The 12,317-nt window shown below is 37.5% G+C and overlaps 1 protein-coding gene across 4 annotated transcripts in view; it reads right to left on the bottom strand.

Annotated features, from left to right (window-relative positions):
* Positions 1 to 12,317, bottom strand: part of MYO3B (myosin IIIB) — a 206,948-nt gene that overhangs the window by 121,280 nt on the left and 73,351 nt on the right. For all 4 annotated transcript variants that reach the window (XM_075430067.1, XM_075430068.1, XM_075430069.1 and 1 more), the window contains one exon: positions 10,304 to 10,369. In XM_075430067.1, the coding sequence (XP_075286182.1) occupies positions 10,304 to 10,369 (66 nt within the window). The remainder of the gene's footprint in view (positions 1 to 10,303; positions 10,370 to 12,317) is intronic.

Below are 12,317 nucleotides of genomic sequence, written 5' to 3'. Positions count from 1 at the left end.
AATATCTTGCATTTACCAAAAGTGTGAAAAACATACAAATCTTTTACCTGTTGGTATGTAGTTATTAATATGCATTCTACTCTGAGCTCTGGAACAACGCACCACCAAAGACACTTTATGGACAAGATCCAAAAGTTCTAAGAGAAATTTTTTCATATAGATGGCCCCTAGGTGAAGCATCCAAATGTCCAGGACACCACAATCATTAAGGAAGCCCAACAAGAAGAGACAGCAGGAACATTTTGGGGAAAAAAATTCTTAGCTTTATGTGCCTGAAATGCTAGCTGTTTAGGTGTGGCAGGTGATATAATGAGCATAGGTAAGTTCTGTCAGGGAGGCGGTCTTGAAGACTACTTTAGGATCACCGTGGCTTCTGTTGCATGCTCCTGTCAAATCCCCGCTGACTATCCACTTTGCATGCCTGCTACTTTTCTGCTTCGCAACTATCAAAGTTTATATATTGCTTCATCTATATGCAGCCTTCATTCTCTGGTAGTAGGATATTTTTGCAACCTGTGGTCACTTGGGATTTCACTTGAAACACAAGCAAAACTTCATGAATTCATCAGATGCTAATGACACAAGACACATCCACATGATGCTGTGATCAAAGTCTCTGTTCCACGCTCAGACAGAGCACACCTACTATTGTGCCAAGTTTGTGCCTGTATCGGAAGAACAGAGCCCTTTCAGACAGTTTGTGAGATGCCACAACAAAGCAGAGGGCTAGAAACTAACAGCCATGCAAGGGTGAGGGACAGCTGCTTAAATTCACGTCTGTAACTTCTTGTCCAGCTCAGGGAACAGACTGACAGGATAACGTACATCTCCACTGAAGCTGGTTTAATCCATCAAGTTAAATGGCAAGTTTCTAGCACATTAGGAACACAGCAGCAGAAAGACCAGGCAGGCCATAGGGAATTGAAGTGTGTGTGGCATATATACCCTCCCTTTTGCACTGAAATGGCAGAAATGTTGCCACAGCCGCTTCTTGAAATTACTCCTTGTTATGTTTCAAGTGCCAGTACCCAGCTTGCAGCTTAGTCACAGTAGGTACTGTGGGCTCAGTGCATACTTAGATATTCAGCGCCAGTTTGGTGGCCAGTTTGATCACCAGGCCTGCTGTGATGGAGTACAGGATGGAGAGCTGTCACGTGACACTGAAAAGACAGTCCTTATGTTTCTCCTCTTGGTGTACAGTCCTTTGTCCTAATGCCTCTCTATGTAGACAAGATCTATTAATATTCTAAGGTATATTGACATGCTTTGCTTCTACACGCTGTCATTTCAACTGTGTTGCTTTTCGCGCCACACTGCATGCGTGCTGCCGCTGTTCTTAGTCACTGTTACTCGTAAGGTAACAATTCTTGGGCCACCACCTGCCTGCTAGAGAAAAATGATGCATCAGACTGCCAGTGTCACTGCAGGCGTTCAGTAAGGTATTATCTCCTACACTGGAAGCAGTATTGGCACTATACTGCTTATCAGAAAAAAATAATTTAATATAGAGTATCAGCTCTTACAATGCTAAAGCCTGCATGAAGGTAAGCATTATCAGAGTGTTATCTACTCACCTGCACCCTGAAATAGAACTATAATGTGTGAAAAAAGTAAATCATATGGGTGCCCAAGTCCAAAGTTGCCAGTACATTCAGTCAGGTGTATTCCATGTAAAGGCCAGAAAAAAAGAAATCAAGAAGTAATACACAAAAATCCAGCAATATTAGCATTTGAAAGGGGAAGAGTACAGCAACAAAACAGCTTTTATAACGTTTATCAGAAAATATTTTTATTCAGTGCAGCCAACAGAAATCACTGTGTGCTTTCTGAAAGTGAAAAACAATATTAAGAAGTCACACCACTGAAGAATTTGCTTCTGAGGAAAGCAGAAAACTAAAGTATCTTCAGGTGCTCATCTGAGCATTTGTTTAACACCAGTTTGGACAGTTAGCTTAGGCACCGTGCTGCAACTACATATAAAGTCAACAAATGTGCTGCAACTGCAAATTAAGCCAATTTCTTTGGTCTGTGGAAATTATTAAAAAAAAAAGTGGTGAGCATCAAGCAAATTGACTAGCAAATCTACTAAAAGATGGGTTTCATACAAGGTATGATGAAAATACTATCATATTTGGTTTGTTATTTTTTGGATCTAAAAGAGTGGGAAGGCTAGGTAAGTAAAGATTGAAAAGGAAACAAATGTTGTACATGTGTGCCTTGACGAAAATCAATCTATTGTCTAATTTGAAATTCTAGTATCTTCTATCATGCTTTCTTAGCTGAAAATTAATTCTCAGAATTCATTAGTGTCACTACATTAAACACAGGTCGCAGCCATTTGCTGCAATCTCACAGCCAGGCTCCTAAGTACCATTTCCATCCTGCCACAATTACAGGCAAAGATGAAGAATTTATTAGCAGGGGATAAAAGCAGACTCCCATACACACAGGACCGTCAAGACAGCCTCTGAAAATTCACTGGCTGCTTGCACTTGGACGATAACATTGTTGGAATTGCTGTATCTCAACAATGTAAACTGCCATTTTGCAAGCAGCATATCAGATGACTGAAAAGGAGAGATATTTATCAGCATTCATGAGCTAATATTTACTAAAGAATAAATGGAAAGAAATAGATTTCATAAGAACTGCAATGTTGGTCTGTCTCCTGTGTGTTCAGAAAACAATTACTAATGTCATTCACTATTGCAGCCAAACATTAAGCAGAGCTGCAGCGGTTATTTCTTTCAGAAATTCTCTTTCATCGGGTCTATTATGATCTATTTGGCCACAAGCACTTTCTTTAAAAATAAAAAAAACAAGCAGCTCCAACCCTTATAGCTTAGTTAAGTATCTCCAATATTTTGTTTTCTTCAAGTATTACATTTTGTAATACCTTTTCTGATGATTTCTCATCTACTGGCAGTGGATTACTGGAACTTCTTTTGGCTCATAAACCAAATATCCAACCAGGCATCTAGTCACTGTTTGTCATCTACGTACACAGAAGATGCATAGGTTATTATTTGGAAGAAACGATGACTGTGTATCAGTCTCTGCATTAGAGCTGGGGGATCCACACCACAGCCTCTGGGCAAGAGAGAGATAAAGTCTCCGATTTGTTCAACAAATGGTTAGACACAGTCCTCATTGCCACTCCTGTGGTCCCTGTCTCTCTGCCAGTCCCTGCCCATCAGGGTTCTCTCCCCATCATCTGCTCCTCACACAGCTCTACACCACTTTCCCCTGCCCTCCAAATACTTCACTGCTTGCACAAGTACCTGCTGCCTAGCAGTGAGGAATCTTTCCAGGACTCTCCTATTGGGATAGAAGAGCTTTCCGAGGTCTTGAATAGTACTTCAGGTCATCCTGAGGTGTTGAGATCCTCTCCTCCCAATCCCAGAAAAAAGTTACAAGGTTGCCCTCAAAGGTAGAGATGGCTCAGCTGGGGATCTAGAATGGACATTTCCCAGAGGGAGAGGAGAAAAGAGTAAGGTCATATTCTCTTAATCCTCTCTCTAAGCAGGAAGAAGGTCTCTATGTTCTGAGATTTTTTTTTCCTCCCCATGCTTTCCCAGCTACTTCCATCAGAAGGTTGTTTCACGGTGGAAGATTAATGAAATCAAGAGCATGACCCTGACTGGGTTGACCCCCTGCTTAGAGAAATGGAAGGACAGACACTGACAAGCAAGATCATCCAGCCCAGGTACATTAGGTCAGAAACTTTCCAGTCATGGAAGGAAAAATAATAACAATCTCTGAGATGGTTTTTAACTAGTTAAAAGGCTCTGTTCCTATCCATTGCTCTGACTGTTCCTCCTACCTCTGTACCAAACACAGCTGTGGCAGATACTGGTCAGTCACATGCAGCAGAGAGGTGAGGAAGAAAAGACATTTCACCAATTATGTTTGTAATAATGATGCAGGGATGTGCCTGCTTCCCTGAAGCCTCCCTGCTTCCCATTCCCAGGCCCGCCCATCCCCCACTGCTGCAGGTCACTCATTTGCAAAAATGAACTAAAAAAACTGTGACAGCTTTGCCAACAGCATTTCTATTTTCAGTCCTAATCCAACAGCACATACAGGATATAAATAACCTTATCTTCAGGACTATATATCGTTGCCCCTTTGGAAAAAGCAAATGCTGAACACTACGGATATGTATATAGGTTAAATAGGTCTCCTGTCTTGAACTGGCATCCCATGATAAATAACAAGGATTTTACTGTTCCTTCTGCTACAATTCCGATACCAGGATGAAAGACTGAATTTATGACAAAGTACTCTATCACCACATGCCTAATATGAATTCTGATGGTCAGAACACATTTATATCTTTATTGATCTGCCTTTTGGTAGCAAGTGCTGTAAATTACTAATCTTCCCTAACAATAAGAGAAATACTCTAACGCTGAAATGTCACCAGCACTTGTTTTCTTAATAAATATGCTCTCAGTTTAATTTTTACCATCAAGCACCATATAGTTTAATTTAGAGCACACATATGAAAGCTAACAAAGGTTCACTCACACTGAAATTATGTGTAGTAAATAGCTTTACCTCTTCTAAAGCTTCAAAAACTACAATAGGTTTCCCATCCTCCTTTGGGCTGAGTAGACACAAAAATTTATTCTGGCTCATACACATGGTTTAGAGAACAAACAATGGAAACTCTATGGAGTGGCACCTCTTGCAGCTCTTAGAAAGGGTCAGGCTTTGCTCATGTGGAAACCATTAGAATTTTACCAGAGACAACAGAAATCCAGTCAGAAAAATTCTAGGGAGCATCTCAAAAACACCAAATACATTTATTTATTGCATGATCAAATTGGGGGACTTCCTAGCCTTTTATCAGGAATGGGTCTGCTCTATTTCTTTGGCCTGTCCTTGAAGACCCAGGAAAACAAAAAACCTTCAGAACCTTTTACAAATGAAGTTTTTTATCAAACACAGCATGTTCTGCATTTGTACCAAATGTTCTCCCATCCCCCTTTGACACTACAGCATGCAGCTGATTTGACGCAGCTGGAGCATCAAGAAGGTAGGAGATAAGGAAAGCATAGTCTGATACTGACAGTTTATTTCTTTTACATCTTCCATCACAGCTGGAAAGCTAAGGACAGATATTTTTGTCTCCTTTGGTGTTTAGTGCATTCTCTCCTGTCTTCCAGTAAGTAAGGACAGCCAATAAACAGGCAATTGTAGATCCACTGTGCCATAATCACAGAGCAGCTGGGAAAAGTTTCTCACTTATACACCATTAAGCTGACTGCTGATGTCCTCTGCTGTGAAACCCCAAATCCAGCCATGCTATGACATCTTCATTTGAACTAATGCACAAACACCTGGGCAGAGGAAATCAGGTTAGTTCAGTAACAACATTCTTCCCTTTACTGTGTGCCAAACCTGACCTGTACCCCATGGCCCACCAGAGCACAGCAGGCGCATTTGTGCTTTGGAGCTTCCCTTAATCTACAAGTATGCTGGACTGCTTCTTCCCAGCTCTGCTGTCGGTTATTGTGTGGCTTTGAGCAAGATGCCCTTCCTCTCAGTTTCTTCAGTTGTATAAGAAGGAATTGAACTCATCTCTATTCTACCAGTACCGACTTTAAAATCTACTGACAGGAATAAGGCACTACTATTCTACTGTTGCTTCCTCAGGCCAATGCAAAGGTATTATTCTCAGGAAAAAGTGGTGAATTATTCTCTGTTTTAAATTTTTTGCAACTCCAATTTTTCCTATTTCTGTATTTCTGCTTTTCATACCATCAAAACTGCATTCCAAACAAACCTGGACCATCTAGAACATATCCTTTCTTGGAGAACTAGAGTAATTTAACCGGAAGGAGTAAGTCCACCGCTAAAAACAAACTACTACTCAGCACTGACATATTTCCCTTCCCTTCACTCCTGCCGTCTTCCTTCCTTCCCACCTTGCATCTTGGTGTTCATGTCTACCACTTCTGTCTTACCATCCTCAGTCTTCTGCCATGCTCAGTCTTTACTTTTACCAAATATTACGGAAGTGCAAACATTGGAAGTGATAACTTCCTGTCCTTACATTTCCTTTCAAGTAAAGCACAGAGATGGCAAACATTGGCTATTATAAAAGGCTTTCCTTCCAATAAATGGTAATAACGTTAGAGCTCCAGAAGCATCTAAGCTTCGAATTAAGCTTAGAAAGCATCCCAGTGAACGAGCAGTAGCAGAGACTACTTGAGAAACTGAAATACTGGCACTTAATGACAACAGGGGCTTGAAGAAGGGAGTAAAGAAATGTAGTCTCATCAGACAATTACGTCACATACTCTCTCTGATACTATAATCTTCTATGTAGCATACTATTTCTAGAATTGCTAATACTTCCCAAATAGACTTGTCACTCCACCACGGACACGTATCTTTCTCACTACACTATACTCACTACTGTTAGTGTTTCCAATTGAGAAGAGCAAGTCAATAAATGCACAATCCATGGGAACCAAGGGAAGAATGAGTGCTTATCACTAATGGTGAGAAACTCAACAGTACTCTTTACTGAGTGAAAGATCTTGGTATTATCCCATTTGTAACATCTAGCACAATTCTTTACAGGGTCAGGACTTCAAACCTGCATGGGAGTTTCTCACCTCTACCTAAAATTGCAGGTTTTTACTACAACTGCTCACTAGAAAGCTGCAGATAATTGCATCCATTATATATGCCCATCCATCTGTATAAAAATGTCTTGTGCAATACTCAAAAGCGGTGGAGATCTTCTGTCAGGAACTGCAATTTAGTATTTCAAGTTCATCCGTAGACAGATTCTCAGAGCCTACATCAATGAATAAAATGCGAAAACTTACAGATTTGGTGGTAACCTTACACATCGCAATCTGTATCTTTCAGACATTTGCAAACCTCTTTGTCTTCTTAGGCACTGTGAAATTAATGAGTTATGTCAAATGTGTATCATGTTCTCAGTGACAGAAACAGTAAAATATTCTTTATGTAATATGAACAGAATGTCACTAAACAATTGCTTAGATTGTGAAAAAATTTGATCTGCATTCAGAGAAGTTAAATCTAAATGGAGCACTGAAAACCTATATAATCTAGATGATCTATTAATTGAACTCTGACTGTAGACACATCAACATGAAATTCAGCTTGAGAGGCTTTGTTCAAATTGAGTAAAAAAAATTCAGTTCATCAAGACTAAAATTGTATTTGTGTTGTATTTGCAATGTCATTGCTAAAATAAAAGTTACGTTCTGATAATACATGTGACCATCAATACTGTAACTTCACATTTTGACTTTAGTACTTCCTGAATTTCTTAATTCTTTAATTCCCTCCAGCTCCAGAATGACTAATTAATTCAAGGAACCATAATAGCTAATCATTGGTTAAATATATTTAAAAGGAGAATGTCTGTCCCTGGAGATACCATTGCTCATTTTAATTAAAATTACCATTTTGTGATGTAATGTAAATAAAGGTTATTGTATCCTTTTGCTCCAAGAACATATTAACTCTTCTGTTTACCCCTAGAGATCAGTCAAGGTTTAAACCACAAAGAAAATTATTTGTGGCTTGTGAGATAATTTTAGTGAATAGGGGGGGTTTATTCATTTTAACATATAGCCTGTATTATTTTATTAATGAATTCTGAAGCACTGTATGTCTAAAATGATGCTGGACACAAATTTTTTATCTTAAGGTAACAATGTCATCTATGCTCTAGATATAAAAAAGAAATGCTTCATAAACGTTCTTGGGCAACTAATAGTGAACTCTTCAAAACTGATATTTTATTTCAACACAGAAATAAACATAGGTAAAAGCATATTATTTTTAAGACCCAGTCCTCCAGCAACTGATGTGGTTGTTTACATGGCCTTATAAGAATGGTAAATCCTATTAATATGTAGATAAAATAATCAGATAATTAATTCTTTCTCACATTATGAGCAGAGCAGCCCATTCTTCATGGACAATTACAGTAGTACAGGCATAGATAAAATTTTACTGATCTTCTAAAAGTATTTATGTGCTGCGTGTATCTCAGTAGATACCAAACACAAAACTAGGTTGCTGTCAAAGATGACCGGGTTGAAATCATGTCTTGTCTGTATTTTTTTAAAACAAAATATCTAACTTAGATTAGCTATCTCATTGTAAAAATCCTTTTGAGGACAACACATTACAGTCTTCCCTTCAAGTCAAGGTCAACAATGCTGGGAATAGAAACACAAATTCACCAAGCTAAAAACTATCTTGACCCTCTATCCCTTCAGATTTTGTAAATAATGCATCTGACTTTAAAATGCTCCTGCAATATCATACCTCTTAGGGCAACAGAATCATAGTTAAAAATACAGACTTCATTTCTGAAAAATACATTATTACTATTTTAACAGTTTAAAGAGTTACCTACAAAAGTACATCAAAACCTCCAGCTCAGGCATGTTGTAAATCACTATAATATGTGAGAGAACACTTACAACAAAAATGCCTCTTGAGACAGTGGCATTTCAAGGGATGACAATGTGGGGTGAAAAAAGCTACAATGACCACATTTGGCAATCTTGGCATAAATAAAATTACTGTGTAAACAGAACTGAAGTCAAAAGCATGCTTAGCCAAATCTGCATGCTCCATTTTTGTCAGTAAACAGGTCTGGCCCACAACTTGAACCAGATAAGCTTGTTATGCAAATGATGTTAGCCATCAGGAAGGAGGTAGATAATGAAATTATTCGAGAGCTAACCACTCATCACAAAGGTGACAGAAACATCAGGCAAGGTCCTAACATATGGATAAAAGGCAGTATGGAATTTATACAATCACTGCTTTTAATTTATCATAACTAAGCTGTCACAAGGTGAGCATCAACAAATGCATAACTAATGCATATAAACGAGCCAATTATCAGTAAGGGCTAAAAGGTTTGCAGCTGTATGACCCAATGTTTCATTATTTAATTTTTTCTAGCAAATCCACTAATGTAAATCCAAGCCTCCATAAAAACATATTGTAACCTCTGCATCATAACAACTTTACTAACACATGTCCGAGAACGAAGCAATGTCACAGAGAATTCCTTTTCAGTGTTCCGTTAAAGGTAGCTATAAACCCAGCATCTTTATTACAATTATTGCATTTGTCCATGTTAAGAGACTGCATATGAGGATACTTCCTTTCTTCATTGTGCGCATTACTGTAAAAATGAAAAGCAAGATTTGAGAACCTGCAGATGTTGCTGGTGAGAGGAAGTAATTAAGCAAAAGTAGTTAGAAATCAATGTGATTAAAAATATACAATTTGAAGATATTAAAAACCCAAAGGACAAGATTAAAAACAAGCATAGTCAATAAAGCACTAACATCTTCTTTTGTGAAGAGCGTATCCTGAACCAAAGGACTAAACAAAAAAAAGAACAGCAAATTTGCATGACCGGAAAAGGGATCAGGTACTGATATTGTACTCCTCCACAAGTAACTAGATACATTAAGAAACAGAACAGATTCAAAATGCAGATGTGCATATTTTCAAACCTATCTTGAAAAGTCAGTATCAAGAAGCAGTGTTCAAAGTATTTTATTATTCGATCAATGTAAATTTCCCAAGGATTTAAGAATATTCCCCATGTGACATAGTTTAGGCTGTAATAGGTCACAATGAAATCCTGAAGAACCCTAAAAATCATTCACAAAAGTTGCTGTAAGATTTTTGAGTATGATGCTAGTAACTACTAAATTGTGATTTCTTAGTTTCATTGTGAAAAGAAAAAAGTAAAGCAAAAGCCTATTTTAGTTGAGTGACAGCCGCATTCAGAAAGCTGGTACCATCTCAGTAACTTATCACACTCTTGGTACAACTGATGCTCAATTACATATTTTGGGTATACAACCTACTGAATATTAGTAAAGTGGAAAAAGGCAATTATTTTCTTTCTTGTCTTTCAAATTCTTATTTTAAATTGACCAGCAGTCATTTTCACTAACCCTTTTTTCTCCTTTACACAAAATTTCACTGCAAAACCATCAAGGAAATCAAGTATATTTATAAACCTGTCCCAGGCCCATAAAAGTCAAGAACCAAATACTAAGGAGTTCAGAGAAGCTGTGAAGAATATTATATGAGAAGGTCAAACTGTGTTGTATAGCTTTCAAAAAGTGAGGCATGGTCTAGAGTTTATGTAAAGAAAACTGAAGTTAAAAACCTGCAAAAACAATAACTTCATAAACAAATTCTATTTTCAGATTGACACATGTAGGCCTTGCTGAATAAAATGGTTTTAAAAGAGAATAAAACTCACTGTGAAATGAAATGGTTGAATCCCCTGCACCATTTTTCAGGATGTAGCAAAGTAGGAGGAGGATTTCTGAAAAAAATACAAAGTTTTGAGGTTTAAACTGTTCATGGTTACTAGAATCATCTCACAGATAGACAACAAAGATGATACTGGTTCCACTAGGGAGAAACTGATGATAGAGAAAGTAATGCTCAAACTGCCTATGTGTCCGCTTCAGATGCCTGTTGGGTTTTTCTTGCCGCTGCTTATTCACTGACAGTTCTCTTCTTTTCATGTCCTTCTCCTTTTATGTCAATACCTTTGAAGTTGGTAGTCAGTATAGCTCACAGTGCGCTTCCCAACATTTCCCTTTCAATTCAGCCTGACTCAGGAAGGATCAACTGAAGCTGGAATATTAACCTAGCTGTCACACCACTTTAGCCCTTTACCCCAGATCACTGACTCTGGCCAAAACTTTTTAAAGTATGGATACATTTATCATAAGAATTACCAAACTGTCAACAATCTGTAGGATTTTCAGTCCAGATTTTAATCTGTATTCAGTTTGGATGACACTGTATACCCTAGAACTATTAAAAAAAGATGTGATTTTCAAAGTGACATCTAGCAGACAGCATTTTTACATTACATAGTAAGATGGCCTTCCACAAAAATAATCTTTTAAACTCTGATGGGTTCCATGTTAGTTGGTATAGAATTACTTTCCTTTCTGATTGTTACTGCTACAGTTAAGTTACATAAACATACAGAGCAAGGCCTATAGGTCATATTAAGTGGACCCAATTCAAGTGGACCAATCTACAGCAGGACGTGCTCACGAATCACATATTATATTATACTGTTTTATCTTCCAGAGGTTTCTTCTGCAACTTAAGATTTGATAAGTACTGAAATCTGTTGAACTTTTCAAGATTAAACTTGTGATTTGTAAAACCTTAATCATTTGTCTTTGGCTGCATTTGAGGGTTCCGTGCAAAGGGTCACATATTACTGAACTGGCAGTAGAAAAAAAAAAAAAAAAAAATCACAGTAAGACTTATTCTACAACAGAACCACTCACTAATATTCTGGATAGTATCATAAACCACTTCTTTTATACCAGGGCCACATTCCACAGTATGACACTGCTTGGAAACATCTCACAAAACAAAAAGGCAAACAGCATAAACAACATATTCAGTGCTGATCTGCTTAATAGTCCTGAATTTTTGCGCATTTTCATTTAAAGAGCAGTTCCACTTAACAATTACCCTCAAAGATCCAAACAAAATGATTTAAAAAAAAAATTACAATGTGGCTTTGTAATAGATGCACCATTTTTGTTTGTCTGTATCTATTCAAAACAAATGCAGTCATCTAAATTCAGTGCAGGCTGACATGTTTTCTGACATGAATATGTTATTTTCTTTTATGTTGCAGAAGACTCAGGGAACACAATTTTCTTCATGAAGTGAAGAAATCCAGAATGTTTGAGATGTGCATCACTTATCAAATTTACCATTAGGAAAAAAGTATGATTGGTTATTTTCAATTACAACAATGTTTCAGAGTTGTCTTCCATTTACCAGGATCATACGTTCATGCACGTCACAGAATCTGATTTTTTACAAGCATTAAAAAACTACGTAGAACAGTATTTCTAGAGATACGCCCAGAAAAAAAAAAAACCTGCAAAGAAAGGCTAACTTTAAAAACCTCTTTCTCTGCAATGAAAATGGTTATCAGTCCACACATCTCACATACATGAACTCCGCAAACAGCTTTAAAGGACAGCCAGCTGCAGTTAGTATATGTTTTTTGCCTTTATTTTGCAGGAATGGTACTCTATCTGACAATTTGGATTCTGATAAGACCAACTTTTATTGTACTGTGAAGTCCACTGTATTTATTTTTAGAATGATACCAGCACTGCCTTTGCTGTGAAATTTTGAATTTTCATATTTTTTCAAAAGCTCAGTTATTATTAATGAAATATGTAGTTTTGTCTTTTCTGTTTGCACTGTTCTTAAAGTCTTTC

This window comes from Opisthocomus hoazin, chromosome 9 (assembly GCF_030867145.1).
Source record: "Opisthocomus hoazin isolate bOpiHoa1 chromosome 9, bOpiHoa1.hap1, whole genome shotgun sequence".
NCBI lineage: Eukaryota > Metazoa > Chordata > Aves > Opisthocomiformes > Opisthocomidae > Opisthocomus > Opisthocomus hoazin.
The sequence above is the reverse complement of the archived record's forward strand: the minus strand, read 5'-3'. Positions and strand labels throughout refer to the sequence as shown.